General features: G+C 28.3%; 1 protein-coding gene across 1 annotated transcript in view; it reads right to left on the reverse strand.

The window, feature by feature from the left end:
- The window catches only part of LOC107438344 (nephrin), an 87,122-nt gene that overhangs the window by 14,689 nt on the left and 51,559 nt on the right, over window positions 1-20,874 (reverse strand). The window contains exons 2-6 of the mRNA XM_043043606.3: window positions 12,949-13,284; window positions 6,400-6,510; window positions 4,032-4,235; window positions 2,706-3,005; window positions 999-1,289 (exon numbers count right to left, since the gene is read on the reverse strand). Of these exons, the coding sequence (XP_042899540.1) occupies window positions 999-1,289; window positions 2,706-3,005; window positions 4,032-4,235; window positions 6,400-6,510; window positions 12,949-13,284 (1,242 nt within the window). The remainder of the gene's footprint in view (window positions 1-998; window positions 1,290-2,705; window positions 3,006-4,031; window positions 4,236-6,399; window positions 6,511-12,948; window positions 13,285-20,874) is intronic.

A 20,874-nucleotide genomic window follows, 5' to 3' on the forward strand; every position in this document is an offset into this window, starting at 1 on the left:
CATTACATTTTAGTAGACTATGAAAACTCTAAAGCTCGAGCGGCAGGCGCAAAAGGCAAGTCAATTAGACAGCTAGTGTTTAGAACGGTTAATCGAATTCCGGTTAAAATCATAGCTACTGTATGGCAATGATTTACAGATATTCTGGTTTTCAAAATGGTAGTTTTTATTTTCACGAAATTAAAAAGCTGGGAAGTAAATTTAACATAATAAATAGTTTTTGCACACTGCTGTAAAATATCAAATTTTATTACATATTATTAGATTATTAATATTATTTAAATAATCATAGAAGCTCTTCGACAAAAATTATCGAGCATTTTGATGTTCCCATATAGCCAAAAGTACGGTAAATTTTCCATATTCTGATAAATCAGACCGTATTTTTTTCTCAGTGAAATAACTACTGTTATATTGATATATTTAATAGCATAAGAAGATAATATCAAGTCGATCGATTATATTACTTATTAGCCTAATAATAAAGCTTACTTTGCTCCTTAAGATTATTTTTAACTATGTTTGTTATACGTGTTTATATCCCTAAAAAATACCTTCTATTATTTTTTTAATGTAGACCAAATGTTTTAAAAGGGAGTCATCTTTCCGTTTCGGGAGTCATCTTTCCGTTTAATTAATTGTTTCCAAGCATACGAATTATTACTCCATGAATTGGCGTCTATAAAAAGAAAATGATAAATTTAGCTTAAAAATGTTGTTCCAGGTGTAATTTATAACTATATTTTCCAGTTTTTTTCATTGTAAAAAATGGAATATTTTTCGGATTACATGAAAAATTTATAAGATACACTGACGGAAAATCAGTTATGTAAAAAATATATATATATATATATATATATATATATATATATAAATTTAAAGATTAAATTTAAATTCGAAAGACACTACATACTTCTTATAAATAAATATAACAAACTCACAGATAAAAAATGTGAGCGTTTTTAATGAAGTGCTTAAAAGAATAAACCTATACGTACATTGTATAATTAGCAACGCTTCTTCACTGACACCATCACCTTCAGCATTTGATGCATAGCATCTATATTTGCCACGGTGCCTCTTTCCTACATTTTGCAAAAGCAAGGAATGATTTCTAACGATTATCCCAACAGCAGGCTGATTCTCGAGAGACATTGTATTAAGAGTCCAAGAAACACTAGTAACAGGAGGATTAGCTTGTATGTTACAATCAAAATATACATCACTGCCTTCTCTGATGTATTCATACAACTGGCTTGCACCGAGAGCTAAAGACAGTTGAGGTGCAACTGAAAGAAAAAATAGGAGATTTAATAAAAGCATAAAATAACACTCTAATGTATATAAGATATTCTATATATACATCCTTAATACATATGTGTTTAGATTCATTTAAAAAAAATATACGTATTAGAGTTATTTTCAATTTTAGGAATCTTTTTAAAAACTTAACTCAATCCATAACTTATAGGACTTTACGCATAAAGTTAATAAAACATAGTTCTAAAGAAAATTACTCAAAAAAATCAAATAATAAAATATTCGAGCTCATATAAATTACTAGCAATAAAAAATTACAATCCGTCAAAAGTGACAAGTTTAGTTTCTTTTATTAAACGAAATATTAAAAAAATATAAATAGAAAAAAATTGCGAAAAAAATAAAATATTCACGATAAATAATTAAATCCCATAAAAATATTTCTATAATAAATTACTATAGAATTACACAACTAGTAAAAAATTCACGTGCAAATAAATTACTGACAAACATTTAAATTCTATTAAAAGTAATCAATATGGTTTAAAAAATACTGGAATATAGAATATTCGTAAAAAAATAATTACTCCCTATTATTACTTAAAAATCATAAAAAAAAGTATTAAGTATATATTTCAATAATAAGACTCAATTAAAAAGACAAAAAGTAAATTATTCACAATAAAGGCCTAAATATTGTTTAATGTAACAAAGAACATTTAAATCCCTAAAAATTAATAAGTGTATAGTTTTGTCTTGAATCAAATAATACAGCTTGAAGAAATAAATTTCTCACCGTGAACATTTAACGAAAGTAGAAAGAATAAATATAATTTTATAATAAAAGACTAGAATAATACAAAAGAAAAAGTCTGTGAAATGTTAATTACTCGTAATGAACATTTAAATTCCATATAAAAATAAATATACTTTTATAATAAATAACTAGAATCATACAAAGTGAAGAAAACATCCATGAAATATCCATGAATAAATTTCTCTCATTTTGAACATTCAAATCCCATAAAGAATAGATATATTTTTCTAGTAATTGAATAGAATAGAACAAATGGGAAAAAATATAGCGAAAATATAAATAACACACAATAAATATTTTAATTCTTGAAAATTAATAACTATTTTGAAAATCTCAGCTAATGTAACGTGGAAAATAAATTTCTCACAGTAAACATTTAAAGCTCATAAGAAATAAAAAATATAATTTTGTAATAAATGAACAGAATATTACAAATAGAAGAATGTTTCCTGAAAAAAAAATAATAAATTGCTCGTAATAAACATTTAAATCCCATAAAAATATACTTTTAAAATAAAAGACTAGGCTAGAACAAATATAAAAAAATCGTCAAAATATGCAAGTATATATATATATATAGTTAGAATAATACAAATAGAAATAAATCTGGAACAAATAAACTACTCACAATGAACATTTAAATCCCATCGATCCTCTAAGGCACTTTCTGGTGTTTCCGGATTATGAGCCTTGCACGTTAAGAATTTTCCATGTTCTTCTCGATTCGGACGGAATTGTATGCGACTGAGGGTAGAATTTCCATCTCCAGATACGATTTCTTTCGATTTTTCATTCAAAGGATTCTTTCCTATCCACCAGGTTAACCTCGCAGGTGGTCTAGATCCAAAAGTCTGGCAGACGACTTCTAAAATTTCTCCAGACGATAAAGGTCTTCGAGGTGTTAAAATATGAACTTCTTGTGGTGATACTAAAAAGAAATATAACATTATTATTAGTAGGACAGAAATAACTTCGATTTGATTGTATGTTGTTGTTGTTAACGTATGCCTGTTTAGGCAGAGGGGGTGTGATTGTTATTGTTTTCCAATGGCGCCATCTATGGCCAAGAATTCGACTTCTGCCACACCATACGTCACACCCTGATTTGAGTGTATATATAACTAAATTAAATACATCTTTTATTTTAGAGAAGACACTAGAGATAGACATTTTAAGAACACATTAATAAATTAATATTTTTATTTTTAATTTTTATTTATTGTAAAATGATTAAATATATTACTATTATGTAAATGCATAATCATAAGTAACAAATTCCATGAAAAATAAATAAATATTATTTCTTTTCGCATCTTCTATTTATACATTGAAAACTACATTTAGCAAAGATCTTTAAACAGCATAGATTTAATGCATATGTAATATTTTTGCTTCAGTTAGGCATGGTTATATTTCTGTAAATTCTCTCATGTTTATAATTCTGTTCTTAATATGATTTTCAAGATATTTCAAAAACGAACATTTTTAAAAATATTTTAATAGGCAAAAATTTTCCCTTAAAAAATACGACAGATTTATGCAAGAATTTTATTTTCGAATAAATAAATTTTCCAACTAAGTGCATATTAGAAAAAAATTAAAAGAACCTAAAAAAAATTTTTAGCAGACGATTAAACGATTTCAGGCATTGTTTTATTATGTAAAGAGTAACACTATTAATTCTTATTTATTATAAGAAATATTTTTGGCCCAGTACAGTTAAGAGGCTGTTGGCGAATCAGATATGAATTATGAAACTTCTATTACTTAAGGTATAATTATTAAAAAATTTTCAAAATTCTAAAATTTATATAGCTATAACTACACATTGCGTAATTAAAATTATATGCATACAGTTTTAATTCAAATTTGTATTACCTTTTCAGCTATAACTTAGTTTTTTATGATAAGTGAATAGAATAATAATTAAAATTAATTAAGTTAAAGGACTTACAGCTTAAATCAATAGTAACTGAAATTGATGATGGAACAGTGAGATTCGTATTCGACGCTTGGCAAGTCAATGTGGCTAAAAGATCATCTCTTTGTAATTTTTTCAATACAAGCTCATTTTTTACATATCCTCTCCCTAATGTTACATAAGAATCATCCAAAAGTGTTGATCCTTTCCACCACGTTAAGGCTGGTGTTGGACGACCTACAAAGTAATCATGCATATCATAAATACTTTAACTCAAACTTTTTCAGGGAACTACCTTTTGCTATCAAAAATCACAATACATTACAATACATTCCTTTTTATTCTAGTTGCATTAAGACTAATTTTATGATTTAAAAAAAAAATTGCACTTAAATCGTGGCTTCATTCTCCTTTTCGAATTTGCAATTCGTTTGTTATATAGACTAGTTTAAAGATCACTTTTCTAAAATTAATTTAATTATTTATCAATGTAATTGATAAAAACGATTCAACTTTTTATTAATGTTGCATTTTTTTCTGTTTTCATGAGAAATAGCAAGTGATATGCAATAATCAGTGATGACCTCTTTAATAAATTGAGAAAATTCTTTCGATATACACTGGGTAAAAGGTATTCATTCTAACAATAATCTTTCATTTTTTAGTAAAAATAGAATTTAGTAAGGATAGGGAATTTTAAATTGTCAATATTACATATAATTGTTATTAATATATATTATTGTTTAGATTGCTCTAAATTGCATGAAAATTATAACTATAAAATTTTTTGGATTTTTTTAAAAAATAATTGCAAACCTTTAAATTACGAAATATAAAATTGTCAGAAAATATTACAAATAAATAATAGGAATAAATAAAAACTTTAAATAATTGATTATAAAATTTTAATTTTTTTAAAGAGTTCCTGGTACAAATTAAGGTTTTTTGAAGTTAACTCAAGAGTTTGAAGATCAAGTTTCAAAACTTTAAATAGCAAATCAACAGTCAAAAACTACCACTTAAAGCGATACAGTAGTTACATTTTTGAACATTTTCTGAATGCTATTAGAAATACATTTTTTCCCAAAAAATAATAACTGTATTGTAACTGTAATAAATTTTTAATATTGTAACTTTGTAGTGTAAAAAAAACTTATAAATGCATTCTATCTCAGAAATATTTTTAAATAACCTATTATTTAAAGTATGCAATATGACCAATTTAATATAAAGTTGAAACTAATTATTATACTGAAATTTTCTTTTAATTTTTCTGCGTTTTGTTACATATTTTACTACCACCAATCTTTGGACCTGTGCATGAGATTTGACAAGTTTAAATAAAAACAAATTCATTTCAAAAATGATGAAATGTAATTTTCCATTTTTAAAAATGCTTTCCATTTACTTTGACCAGGGAATATTTTCAATCTGTATTCTTGACTTGTTCTTTTTTATCTAATGATACAACAAGACTTGTTCGACAGCTTTTAAAAGGTTTTTCGTTTGGAAACTTTCCAAAATAATTTACGAAATTTCTAAATGTTCTGTGACAAAAAAATTTTCCTATCTACATCTGTACGTTCGTTCTAAGAAGAAAAATTTATTTCATAGCTTAAATTCCATTCATGAAAAGTAAAGAATTTCATAAAATTTTCGTTCCTACAGAGAATTATTGAAGTAAAAAAAAATCAGAAAATTCTGAGGAAATCTTTGAAGAAATATTCTTATATAACTCAACCATTCTAATAATGAGATTATTAGAACGGTTGAGTAATATTAAACATTTTGCTTTTATATGTATGACAGAGATGGTGCATTTACAAAGTAGATTCTCCTATTGATTTTATAACTTAGCATGTCTTTAATATGTTCTTTTTAAAATAATTTATGCATCAAGCATAAAATATTTATTAAATTTAAATTTAATAAACATTTTATGCTCGATTTATTTCAAAATTTTATATTAAAAAATAATAATTAAATTTTTGACTTCATTTGGCGTTATTTGTTTTATTAAAATATTTGCAAAGAAATACTAAAACGACATTGCCGAAGTTCTGAAAACTATATCAATAAATTACCTACAATCAGTAAATAATTATATACTCTAAATATTATTTACAAGAGCATTTGCAAAAGTATATATATTATAAGTAAGTAGATCACAAAGGTAATGAATCTGTAAACAATTTAAAGTTATTAATGTGGGCAGATTTAAATTTTATTTATCTAATTTTATTTTAGAAGCATTCACGTCAAAAGACTTTTAAACCAAAAATATAACAGAAAGATTAGGAAAAACGAAAAATGCACATCTTATCTCGAATTTGAATTTTGATTAAATCTGCTTTATTGCCACTTTAAAATAATAAAGAAGGCATTTGTAAAAGAATACTACCTCCTGTAGCTTCGCACACTAAACTAATAGTAGCACCTTCTTCATAAGGTCCAATGACTCCAGATACTGTGTTGTTCTTACCATCTTTGATAGTTAAGTTTTTTGGAGGCACTAAAAACGAAGGGAAATTTCAAAATTATCAAAATGATTTTGACTGCTTTGGGAAAAATAGAAAATATTACAATCTCAAAATTGAATTTGGGTAGGCTGTTCAACAACGGTTATAAAATAAAATGAAATCCCAATATTGGGAACCATGGTAGTTCAAAAAGGGGCACCGGGTTAGAATCCCTGGTCGATACGAACACCGCAGACCGGCCTGAGCCGACCATAGTCCTGACCTGAAATATCCTGAGTGGAAGCCGGATCATGGGTCAGAGTTCCTTTGCCCTCAGGCTAAACTTGGAAGGTTTTCGTGGTTTCCCTCTCCATGTAGCGCAAATGCGGGTTAGTTCCATGAAAAAATCCTCCACTAAGGCAGATTTTTCCCAATGCTTGGTCCAGAAGTTCCCTTGTCGTCTAGATCAGGATAACAATTACAAGGCTATGGAGTTGAACATTGGTAGCCGTGAACTCAAAATTGGATCGGTTGTTCAACGACGGTTATAAAATCTCAAAACTGATTTATAAAATTTTTTTGAACATTGGTAGCCGTGAACTCAAAATTGGATCGGTTGTTCAACGACGGTTATAAAATCTCAAAACTGATTTATAAAATTTTTTTGCTGTCAGGCAAACTTTCGGATAAAAAATGACAAAATACATCATATAAAAACGCACGATCTTTAAAATAATCCTTTTTTGCGTATAAAATGTATTCCACGTTAGATGTAGAAATTTAAAAATAATATCAAATGTAAACTTTTGCTTTTGACTTCCATTAAATGTTCTAATTCTCAAAGGGTGAATGAGTGTTTCGTATGATTTTAAAAACTTAGTTCGATTTTATTGGGGTATTAATTTATGTAACTAATTTTCCATGGATTCAATTTTGTTTAAATACATGGGAATATTTCATGTTTTTTAGTGTTCCAATTAAATATCTTTAAACACATAATTTTTAATAAACTTTTAGGCAATGCCAATCACAACATCTATCCAAGCATTATAATGTGCACATTTTATTCTACTTCCATATCTTCTTATTGTATAGGATTATCATGTAAGGATTCCCCAAATGAAAAGTGGACAACTGCGATTGATCAGAATGACTGCAGCTAAAGTAGCACCCCCGAGTAGGGATATAAAGAACGGTTGGAGGTGTGCACAGCATACGACGTTCAACAGTGAAAGCTGTTTGTGGGAGAGGAAACTGATTGAAAGTAAAGACGTATACACATGAATGGTTCCATATCGGAACAATTATTTTCTGCCACACTGGAGCACAACTAATACAATACAATATTGCAGTACACTGACGAAACTATTAAAAGCAATAAGAAGCAAACCGCATGGCCTTCTCAAGCAACAACTTATCATTCTTTATCACAAGGCCTGACCACGCATCTTCTATGAACCCAGACGACTTTACAAAATTTCAGTTTAGAAATGTGGATACGCCCACATTTCTCTGTGAAGTCTGGATTTGTCACCCTGTCACTTACATATCTTTGAGCCACTTAAGAGGTAACCCATTTCCATTCCGAAGACGAAGGAAACTGTGCAGAACACTTTCCTAGAATCAACCACAATCTTCTTATAACTAAAACATAGACCTACTACCTAAACAATGAGACATGTGTTACAACACCCATGGCGATTTTTATTTTATTTTTAGAAGGATTCTTTCCATTTGACTAGTACACTTTTCATTTGGACAGCCCTTATATAATAATTTTTAAGCTTTTTTAATGCTCTTTTTCACACATAATTCAATATATTATTGCTAAATTTCATACCCTGTGTTATATACAGAATTGTCATATAACTGTATTGTTAATTTTCCTCTAGAATAGAGTTTCTGGCAACTGCTACTGACACATGTACTATCCGTTAGGATCATACACAATGCTCTGTGCTGGGTTATTAGGGCTTGTAATATGCTTACATGAATATGCCATTCATAAGTTTATATTCAAATATATTTGAAGGAATAAAACGTTAGTAGTTATTTAATTTTTTTTTTTTTTTTTGAAATATGGACAAAAACAAGATTATTGAAATAATAATTCTTTTTAGTTCTTGTTGTTACTAACAATAGCATCATAAAACCAAATATTCTTGGAAACTCATCAAAAGTTCTAATTCTTTTACTTGCTGACAAAAGAAAAAATAAATTTACATCCAATTTTTATCCTAGGATTAAAATTAATACTCGTTCAAGAATAAATGACATCAAATTTGAATAAAAGAACACAGTGTTGTGCCATCTGAATTATTTCAAAAGTAATACCTTCATAAGAAGCGAGGGATTATCTACCGAACAAAAAATGTTGTCGATAAAAGTGTATTGTTAACATAACTTAAAAATAAACATCGCTGAAGAAAACAATTCCACAAAAAATATACATCTGCTTTCAGTAAAATGTTTTTCATAAATATATCATAATAAAAACTGAAAACTTTGGATTACATTTACTGAAAATAAGTAAAAAAAGTAATTTTGTGAAAATTATTGACTTGAATTTTGCGTAAACTATAATGTGCTTAGCTATTATTTTTTTTTACATTATTACTTGTATAATGCAAAAGTTGATTGATTGGTTGTTAATTTTACGTCACACTAGAGCTGCACAATGGGCTATTGGCGACGGTCTGGGAAATATTCCAGAGGAGGAAAAGAGATGCAAAAGAAATTTAAGTTAATTTGTACACGGATATAAATACTTATATAAACAGTTTATATAAATTTGCGTACATAAATATGCACTCAGTTAATAGGTACACTTTTGTGTTTTTAAGCACAATTAAATGCATTTAGTATCCGATTTTTTTCTTTTTTTTTTGCGCTTCATGTGTTTGCTACTTTCCTACATTCTGTGATTGCACTATTCTTAATCGCATTACATTACATTTACTTCTACGTTAGACATATATTGATGTTACACTTATATGAATACGTTTCACTTTTATGATTTACACACTTAAATGTTAATTATATTTTCGTCAGCAATTTTATAATTCATATTTTGTTACACATGCTTTGACGATCAATAGCAGAATTGAGACTTTCTGCTCTGCTTTGACGATCAATAGCAGAATTGAAGATCAATAGCAGAACATGTCGGTATTTGCTGGGCAGATAAATTTAATTATTAAAAAAATTAAATATATAATAATCCACGGGATTTTTACTTAAATCTTAAATCAAATTTTCTAGTATTTTTAATCATTTAAAAATCAAAGTTTTTTAAACTATAGAAAATTCGGGATGAAATTGCGGTTTAAAGTACCATGCACCATGTATACAGCGAATGTAAAACCCACTTTACAATAAAATTTTATACAGTAATTTTTACAATAATACTTTTTTAATTAAAGTGGTTCATTGATTTCAAAATAATTATAATTATATCAGAATTCTTGTTCCGTAACAAGACGCTAAGGTAAAAATAGATTTTACGGTAAAAAGTACTGAAACCCCTAATGCTGATACTGTTTACAGTAAGTCCATCCGAAATTTTTACAGAATACGCTAAGTGATCATCAAGCGTTTGTTCATCCAATGGTATGTACAAAGCAAAAGTTCTATATTAAACTTAATATTTTCAAGAGATTAGCAAAATTCATTTAGAGAAACAATTCTACTTTAATCAACTGTAAGCTTTTTCTTTGCAAAAAGGTGCGATGTTTAATTCATCATATTACACTATTACTTAGATTATTACTTATATTATTACTTTAAAGATTACACAATGAATTTTCTCAATTTTCGATAAGCATTAAGTTAACAGTTCACAATTTTTGCAAATTCCTAACATTGGTGAGGGAACTTTTTTAGTTCGGGTATGCTGTAATATTATCAAGAGAGTCAGGCAGAAATACTTTGCTTTTAAATCGCAATTGGAAACAGAATGTTTTAGTAATACTATAAATTGCTTTTTAACATTTTTAAGACATTTTTCTTTATTTTAATACCACTTCTGAGATTTAATACAGAATACAAACCCAACTCATTAATTACATTGACACTGTACGTTATGCGAAATCTGGAATATTTATGCATATATTTTTTTATTCAGTAAGGAAACAAAAAAATCTGCAAGAATAGTAATTTTTGCAAATTTCTGAAAGTTCCAATACTATCACGGTACTTAACGTAAGCAGAATTAGGATAACGTAATGTTTACTTTTTAAAAAAAAACATTTAAAAAAAGCGAATATTCAATTTTTGGATGCTGATGAAATTTATTACATCTAAGTCTTTGAGGGTTTCGCACAGTTCATTATTTGTTTTTTTTTTTCCTCCGGCTGACATCACTTTGAATTCCGAAAAAAATTTGTCTTGAGCATTTTCGCAGCAAACCTACAAACAGTTATATTTTTCTGCCATGGTCCCTGTTTCAGCTGCATACGCTAAAGTCGATTTGACTAAAAATTTATAAATATTCTGTTCAGTTGACTGTTTATTAAACCTGTTTTTAAATTTCTTTAGTCCAAAAGAAGCATTGGTTTACAAGTATAATATTTTGTTACGAATGTTATGTTTGCTGTTATTTATTGTTTATTTCCTATTATATTATTTTCCGAATTGATATCAGGGCCAAAATGTGTGGCTACTTTGAATTTTAACTCGTCTATTTTAAAAAAACAGGTTGATTAAATTTTAATTTGGTGCATGATATAAATGTTTTTTTTTATTTTGTAAATGCCGATTAGCATTTTGGTTAACTCAGCTTTGCATGGAATTGCCTTTAAATAAACAAATTTTATTATAGTATAAAGAAAGCGATTTTTTTTACAAAATTCCCGAGATGCAGTGAAATACACCAAAAGTAAAATTTACATTACCTAACTATTGGGATCAGATTTCCTGGATCACGGCTTCTTCCGATACTCTAAGGGTCAGAAATCCTTATCGTAGATAAAGTATGTTTATTTATATAATGTACGTTTTGAAGCCTGATTTCATATTTTTACCCAGTGGCGGTTTTACAAAGGGGAAAAATCGGAAGAATGTTTTTCCCCTATACACAATTTCCGTATCTAATAACATGAATAGAAGAAGAAAAAAAAACGGTATCGCTACGCGAAAAAGATTTCAGGCTGAAATACTACTTTTTTTAAGTGCAAAACCGGCAGTGGGCTGAAGTATCGGTTCCAATAGTTAACTTGCTTATCTAAAATAAGGTTCTCGAGCCATTATGATTGAACGTTAATACTTTTTTATTTTTATTTTATTTCCAATGATCTGCACAATCGATCTTGCCGATGAGCAGACCTAGTGCTTTCTCCAGAGGTGGTATCCAGTCTTTCAGGACCACCACAATGGATGAGATACCGTTTGTCATGTTAACTAAGACGTCTAGTTTCTGCCACACTAGATGGCAGCACCGAGACTCTATTTGGATGCTAAAGTGCACTAGGAATTTAATTTTGCCAGAAATGCCAAGAGCCAATAAGGCACTTCAAGGATCTTTTACATGGCCGCTGAGGATTTTCTGCATCCCGAAAATCCGGTGTCTGGGCCGGGGATCGAACCCGCAGACTTGGGCTCAGAAGGCCGACGACAAACCAACTGCGCCACCCAGCCACCTACGTTAATACTTGAAAATCTGATAATTTGGTCAGAAAATATACCGAGTGTTCTGTTTTTAAGTTTGATTGCTGCACATAATGCTTGAAAGATTTATATATATTACAGAAATCTTAACTATATAGAACTAAAAGTTGCTGTGGTAGCATTAGTAAGGAAACTGCCCTGATGAACCTGGATAATTCATTTGATTAAATTACAGCAGATCTTGTCCTATACAAAATCAGTAATACGATGCAATTAGAAATTTGACAAACATTTGAAGGTCATGTAATAAAAAATTCAGTGATTTCATGCATGAAGAAAGGATTCTGGTTGAGCATACGGTATTATTACCATTCTTTTAGTAATTTTTGCGTTCATATAGTAACGTTTACCGGAAATTCTGGTTTTTAAAAATTATAGTTCTTAGTACCACACATTTAGTAAAAAATCTAAAAATGAAAAGTAAATTTAACCGATTACTGGTTTTCATGTTCTAAGGTATAATAAAATTGCTAAATTTTATAGCATTGATTAAATTTCATCACTCATTATAAAAAAAAACCATTACCGAAGTGTAATTACCGATCATCTTGGTGTCCCCATAGAACTGGAAACACTACAAATTTTGCCATATTCTGGTAGTTTTGACCATACTTTTTTCTTCTGTGGTAGTGGTGGAAAATTGACCAAAATAATGAAATATACTTCAAATATACAAGTTGCTGATGCGGCAAAAATTAATGAGTTTAATTTTAGTAAGTGCTGAATATTTTTCATCACACTTTTCTTAAAAAAAGTTTAAGTCTTCATTTTCACAAAACTTTGAATTCGCTCACGTTCATACTTGTAAAAGTAATTAAAATACTCACCTATGACTATAATTTTCATTACAGAGCTCAACGTTCTAGACCTTTTGAAGTCTACTCGGCATTTGTATTCACCAGCATCAGTTTCTTTCACCGGCTTTACACTTAAGGATGCTTGAGTATAGTTTATGCTAAAGGTGACACGATTTTCTAATTGTTTATGTGATAACTTCTTCAAAGACACGCCATCTACTTGACGCGTATCAACACTGTAAATAGGATTGCCAGAATCACCCTTGTACCAAAGTATCAGGGTTACTTGATCATCTGGAAACGATGCAGTCACATTACACGGAATAGTGAGTTCAGCATCAATCACAGCAATAAGCTCATTGTAATCTGGAAAGAAAAAGGAAAGAAAAGTTTAGAAAAGCATAATTGAAATAAGCCAAAAAAATACAATGCATGCACTAGCTAAAAAAACAGGGATAAACTATATTTGAGGATGCCCCTTGTTTCTCGCCAAGTTGTGATCGCGATTGATCATCAAGTTGGGCGATTTTGAAACCCAATCGTGATTCTGATTGGTATAGATTCTAGCGTTATTTTCAAATGTTCAACGGTACATGTAATTTCAGGTACAGAGGTCCGTTAGTTCTAAGTTGGATACCGACTGGTAAGGTTACTCTTGCTTCTGGTCAATAAGATCGAAGGTATGTGGGCAGTCATGAAAAGGGACTTCAGAAAAGAATGTCATCGCCAGTCCGGTACCACAGGCGCCATTTTCGATTCGTATTTCGTATTCGTATTTGCGATGGAGGTACACAGATTCTATTCATGATAAATATAGACAGTATCTAAGTGCTATTAGAGAATTCGGTTCACCTAAATCAGAGGATATTCAAGCTTACCGAGGGAGTGAGTTCTTTTTTTCTTTTTCTTTCTGTGCTGACTCCATTAATTTTTGTTTTGATTCAAAATACATTTTATTGGGTTTATTAATTTTGCTCATATCGGGTTCATGGCAATTTTATAAAGTTTTGGTCGATGTTTTGTTGAAATTTCCCAAATTTTATTGAAATATCATTATATTTTGGCAGTAATTACCACGGTGTTCCGTTCAAACAGGAATGGCGCCAAACATAAGTCACCAATTTCGCCAAGGGTCACCCTCAAGTATATTTTTACCTAAAACAGGATTGATAACACTGAGGAAGACTTCTAGGGGAGTTGGAGTAATTAATCAGGATTAAAACTGTCTAACAATTGCTTGGAAACATTGTCATACGCTGCTAGGGGCATTTTTCTTATGAAATTTTCCGAACCGCACAATGAATTATTTCATAATCACCCCTACCAATCATAGCAAAACACCCCTAGCTGTGTATAACGATATTTCCAAGAATTGTTTCTTATGAAGTTTTAATTTCGATGAAGTGCCCTAACTCCCTTGAACGGTAGTCAAAACATTTAAGCGGCCATGTGTTAAATATAACGTTTCTGAACATTTCGACAAAAAATTAACTAAAAATATCAGTTCAAAGAAAAAAAAACTGTAGCTTGGAGAGAGAATCTGATTGCAGAGTTTAAATCAACGATACAAATGTATTTAAGATCTGGTACGAAATCGCATGCAACAGAAAACAAAAAATAAACAAAATGTTGCTTAGAGTTATCCTTTTTTTTCTCGAATAGTATCTTAATTGGATGGTTTTCAAATATATCAAAAATAGATTTGTAGCATTTAGATGAAAAATACATTGATGACATTTCGCATGACCTTATATATTTTTGCACTCTTCTATTGCTATTCTGAAATAAACTCAAATTTCTCGAAATAAATTATGAGATATTTTTTTCTTAGATTCAGTAATTCAAGACTTCGCTTTTGAAGAGCTAACGCTTGCATTATGATCACTGATGCAGTTTGCCTTGTAAGTGATTTTTTTTATATACATTTGTTAGTCTTGCATATTTAATTAAGAGTCAATACTCAACGGAAAACATTCCGAAAAATTTTAAACAGTACATGCAACAGAAACAATATTCGTTATAGGGTCACTGCTAAATATTTTAGTGAAACGGAAGAAAATGAATTACTTTGCATGTTTTAAAAAAATTACTGCACAATCAAACAATAAAATAAGTTGTTTTTATTTTGATGAAAAAATAAGCTCGTTATATAAAGATTTTCGGTGTGCAATCCGACTCATATAGAAGGTGTTAAATTCCTTCCATCTCATAATTCATTGTATATTATATCGATAAAGATAGAGTTTAAAGAAACAGTAAACTAACGTGAAAATTACTACACAATCAAACCTCCGAATAAACTTCCTTGTTTTTAAAAGTGAAGAAAAAACTAAAGATGAAGAGACGGATTGATGGGACACACGGACTAATTTTTAAGAGATAAAATTTAAAAAAATCTCCAAATAGGTATAGAAAATATTTGTTTTTTTTTTAAATTGTCATAAAAGAATTTTTTTTGCAATCGCAACTGATTATTTAGCTGAAATTAAATATTTATTAAAATATGACGAATCAATAATTTTGATAGCGTAATTTTGAGATCACCATTCAGAATTTAATTTTCTTTCCATAATTGGACGGCATTTTTAATAATAAATCTAACTTTTAATTTCATTGAAAAGAAGTTTTCTATAAATCTGTGCACTTCTCATTAAAATCAGAAATATATTCATCTTTAAATTCTTGTAGTTTTAAGGAGGTTAATTAAAAGAAAATTTTCATAACATTTTTGACTTTAATATTTAACTTGTAAAGTGCCTCATTAAAAATATGGTAAAAGGAATTTGAAATTAAAAATTGCATGATAAATTTGCATTTAGTGTCCTAAACCAAACTTCTATTAAAGCTAATTAATGAATTAAAAACAGACATATTCACATCTTAAAAATGTTTCAGAATTATTTAATTTGACATAGAAGTTCATATTTTATCTATAATTTGTCAGATTCTTAACTTCTCGGACTGAAAGATAAAGGAAAATTTATTTTAATGAAGATCAAATAACGAAATACTACATGTTTAATCTCGTTAACAAACAACTTATGAAATGATATCCCTTGAATTAAAAAAATGGCGTGCTTTTCCATTTCAGATGTATATCTCATTTAAAACCGGAAAGTTTTTCAATTAAAACAAATTTGAAATTTCTATCAAGTAATTTCAAAATCTTATCAAAATAATTCAAGAGCATAATTAGTTCACTTCATATTTGCCAAACATTCCAATTTGTAATCGACAAACAATTTAAACTGGATAATGTTATCGCAGAAATTAATTTAATGCAAATAAATAACAAGTTGATATTTAATAGGCTTTGCCATATTTGAGATACCGAAAATTACTTCATTTAAAACATATTCAAAGCATATTCTCCAGTAAAAAGTAATTTAAAAGAAAACTTAGATTAAAAAAAAACTAAATTCAATGGAACTTGTTTCCGTAAAGTTTATTAGGGAACCAAGTGTTTAAATTTAGAAATATTTCAAAATGAATTAACAGGTTTCAACTTGAAATATATAAAATTCATTCAACATGACTAAATCGCTGAACTAAATTAAAATTATGCAATTTAGAACAAAACGTATAATAAAACTATATTACCTGTTCAATAAAACTTTGTAAAAAAAAATATTTTGCGCTTTGAATCAGAATGCAATCCATAGTGCTTTAATTCAACTTTAAGCATAGTGCAGCAATTCCACTAGCTATAATAAGGCACTACATAGATCCACATATTAAGAGGAACAATAGTATAGGATAAGGAATTTTAACTGCTCCGACCCCCCCCCCCCAAATGTGGATACGTGGGAATTTACAGACTCGTCGCCGCGACAGCCCACTCCCTCAAAAGGGGAGGGTAGTTCAGCACCATCACATGCGCCGGTCGAGAGACTCGGTGAAGCACACCCCCCCCCCCTCGTGGCATTTATTTAGAACCAATCATTACATTAAAAAGAATGGCAACAGGCGCATTGTAAAATTGTAAGCAAAATCTTCTTATACAATTAGTAAATCTTCACAATTAATATACAATTAATAATCAAATAAATCGTTTTATACAATTAAAATTATCAGGTCAAAGGATCTTTGTAAAAATATAACATACAAAAATATGTTTTTTTTTTTTTTTTCATTTTTTACAAAGTAACAGAAAATATCATGTAAATAAGCTTGAATAGGGATACCATAAAACACACCATAAAAACCAGTGAGTTTAAAAGATACATGTGTTAAAAGAAATTCAAGTGGGTTGTGAAGTAGAGCTGATAAAATCTAAATACGGGCAATATGATGAAATGGTGGATGGACATGAGTTAAGATCGATGAAATCAAGATTGATATTAAAATGGGGTGAGTTGGTTTAAGAGTGATAAGTCAAAAGCTGAATTTAAAATGCATGATAACATGGTTTGACTTAACACCATAAAGGTTGCAGAAACTTTTAATGGCACTGTTATTCAACATTCATAAACATATCTAATAATGTACTGCATCTGCATATAGAATTAATCAAGCGTCATAAAACTTTTTTCCTTCATTGAAAAATCGTAAGGGCCAACGCAATTGTTTCGGATGTTAAACTTTGGAAGTTCAACCGTACATTTTGTGTTTTTGCACTAAATCTACTAGAAATGAAGAAACATTTAAAATGACGAAAATGTGAAAAATATTGTTCATTGTGTACAATAGAAAAAAATTCCAATTCGACAGTTAATTCAAGATTCATTAGCTGTTTAACTTGTAGTAAAAACACTCGGGAGCCACATGACAGACTGCAGAAATGCAACGACATATAGTATATGTATATATATATATATATATATATATATATATATATATATATATATATATATATATATATATATATATATATATATATAGCCTTTTTTTGCGGATATAATCGTGTGGGCTGATGAGAAGATTATATATTTTTTTCCAGTTTTTTTTTATAAAATTTCATCCTGTTTTTTTCCCCCTTAAATCAGTTGTTTGTTATTTTTTTTTAATTATTATTTCCCCCCCCCTTTTCCATATGTCTATAATTTTTCTATTATTTTTGTTTTATCTTCATTTTTAACTTTATATTTATATATATATATATACACCCCAGCAAATATTTTGCCTTAATATGGGTCCTAGAATGGTCAATATAGAGCCTACATTGATCAGTATAGAACCAGTTTTGGCAAAATATTAGATATAAAATATCGCAGGAATCTGACAATTCTATATAGGACCGATATTGGTAGTAAAGCGGCTGATCGGATGAATTAGTAAATTCCATATAGTTCCAATATCAGCAAAATAACGACTCTTTAAACAATTATTGAGATAAGAAGATTCATGAATATTGGCCCAATGAGAGCCCAAGTTATTTTCCTGCTAGGTATATATATATATATATATATATATATATATATATATATATATATATATATATATATATATATATATATATATATATATATATATATATATATATATATATATATATATATATATATATATATATATATATATATATATATATATATATATATATATATATATATATATATATATATATATATATATATATATATATATATATATATATATATATATATATATATATATATATATATATATATATATATATATATATATATATATATATATATATATATATATATATATATATATATATATATATATATATATATATATATATATATATATATAATTATTGCTCACTTCATGATGCCCTTCGAGAATAATAAAAAGTATCCAAAATGTATTTCTTAGAGCAAGTCGAAACAATAATATCTTTTAGCACTTTTAATAAACGGAAACTTTCATAAAAAGAATTATCTAAAAGCAGGTTAATATCCTAAAATAATTTTTCAAGAGTGCAATCACGCCTTTTGACATTCATGCTAAACGCAGGAGTAATGCCTATAACGATTAGTGTTGTTAAGAAGTAAAAATACTTCTCATTTATTATATCACATTGTGTCACATTCTATATTTCTTCGTTTTATTCAAATAGAGTTGTTTTAAGTAATCGTTTTTTAAATCTAAGTAATCGTTTATTTTAGTATGATAAACCTCTTGACAAAATGATCTTGTATAAAACTTTTATAATTAATTTTATAATTAACACAATTTCTTTAAATGTAAACAATATAAATATTTCAAAAATATTAATGTAATATAAAATGTATACAAAAAATACTTCTCATGAAAATACTTCTCATCGTAATCTCGCATTAACCATTATTTTTATTATTTTTTTGGGAAGCAGGAATTAAAAAAATAATACTTCGCAAAAATTAAGGATAAATGCTATGATCACAATAGGGGTTGGTGAGCAAAACGTACAGGGGTGGGGCCTTTTGCCCATTTAATTTTTTTTCTTTAAAAATCTGTGCATTCAAACAATAAAACTTACTTAATCGTCATGTCATAATGTGCTTTTTTTCTTAAATTACAATTTAAGCAAGCAGTAATTCATTTACAATTTTTAATTAGTAACTTATTAATAAGTAAGCTCCCCAAATTCTGTATGTCAAAACAAAAAACAAAAAAAGAGCCTTAAAAAGTGTTTAGTGACATAAATTTAAAAAAACAAATCATATCCGACATTATTTAAATTGGAATAATATTAAATTTTTAATGTCAATTTGAATAAAAATAAATATTGCTTTCACACGTGTTCGCTATAAGTGAATTATTTATTTAAGCAACAGTCCTCTGTGGGCCTGGGAGAGGGTCATGTAGGTGACGATTTCACAATTTCGTGACCAACGGGATAATTGTGGCAACATGTACTTCACTGTGCACAGGCCTCTTTTACTTCACACGCAAGGTGCTACCGATCAATCGGGGCCTGGCTAGACTTCAAGCCATAGCCGAGATTGAACCCCAGTTTATCTCAAAGATACTTCAGCATCTTAACCACTGAGCCATCGCAGTTATGTTATAATGTTCAATTTCCTTTATTTAATGTAATTTTTTCTTATTATGCAATAAATATTATAGTAAGCAGGTGATTAAAAAATATTTAAAACAAGCAATTTAACATTTGTTTTTCATCTTACCAGCTTTAAAATCAATTAATTGCAAGTTTTTGTTGGTTTTATGTTGCACCACTCAATTTCTTTTTTCCTCTTATCATTTTCCCGTATTGGATAGTAAATATTAAACCCTTCCAGCTCTCGCCAAAAAGATGTTGGGAAGTTCCGCCCTCTAATTTTTCTGCCCGAGATATTTCCGGCCTGAAGTGTTTAAAAGTCCTGACCTGGAGCACTGAAAATGTTAAAACAGTGTATTTAAGCTCTAATTCATTTTTATTTCACAATCTGTACACCACATGGCAGAACAAGAATATTTGTGATGTGTTTAGATATAGTAATTTAATTCTTTACGTCAGCAATCATTAAACATAAGTGTTTGCAATTTACCCAAAATTTGAAAGCATATATACAGCAGATACAATTAATTTCATATAATTTTCCTGAATAAAATATTATGCTCTTTTAAGCCCGTTTTATTCAAAATTATACGAAAATTAAGTTGTTAAATTAAAAATTTGATTCAAAAATATTTTAATTTAAAGTACCAATACTTATAAAAATATAAATACTAAATACTAATAAATATACATACTAATTAAATACTAATGCGTTTACCCTGTTTTTCAACTACCACTGAGAAAAATCTTTAGCTAAAATCATAAAATTTTAATTTGAAATTAAAAATAATATTTGTTTCTTGACATCTAAGAGTTTAATCATTTATAATGAAAAAGTGTAATCCGTTAAAATTTAAATCGCGTATCTCTAGTGGTTTTTCGTTTGCTTTTTCTTAATCCAAGGAAAAATATTTATATTTTATTTGATGTGGAAATTTAAATTGAACATTTTATTAAAAAATATCAAGAAAAAAAATCATTAATTATAAGAATTTCAATCTTTT

Source organism: Parasteatoda tepidariorum, chromosome 3, assembly GCF_982258835.1.
Source record: "Parasteatoda tepidariorum strain Cologne lab strain chromosome 3, Ptep-v5.0, whole genome shotgun sequence".
Classification (NCBI taxonomy): Eukaryota; Metazoa; Arthropoda; class Arachnida; order Araneae; family Theridiidae; genus Parasteatoda; species Parasteatoda tepidariorum.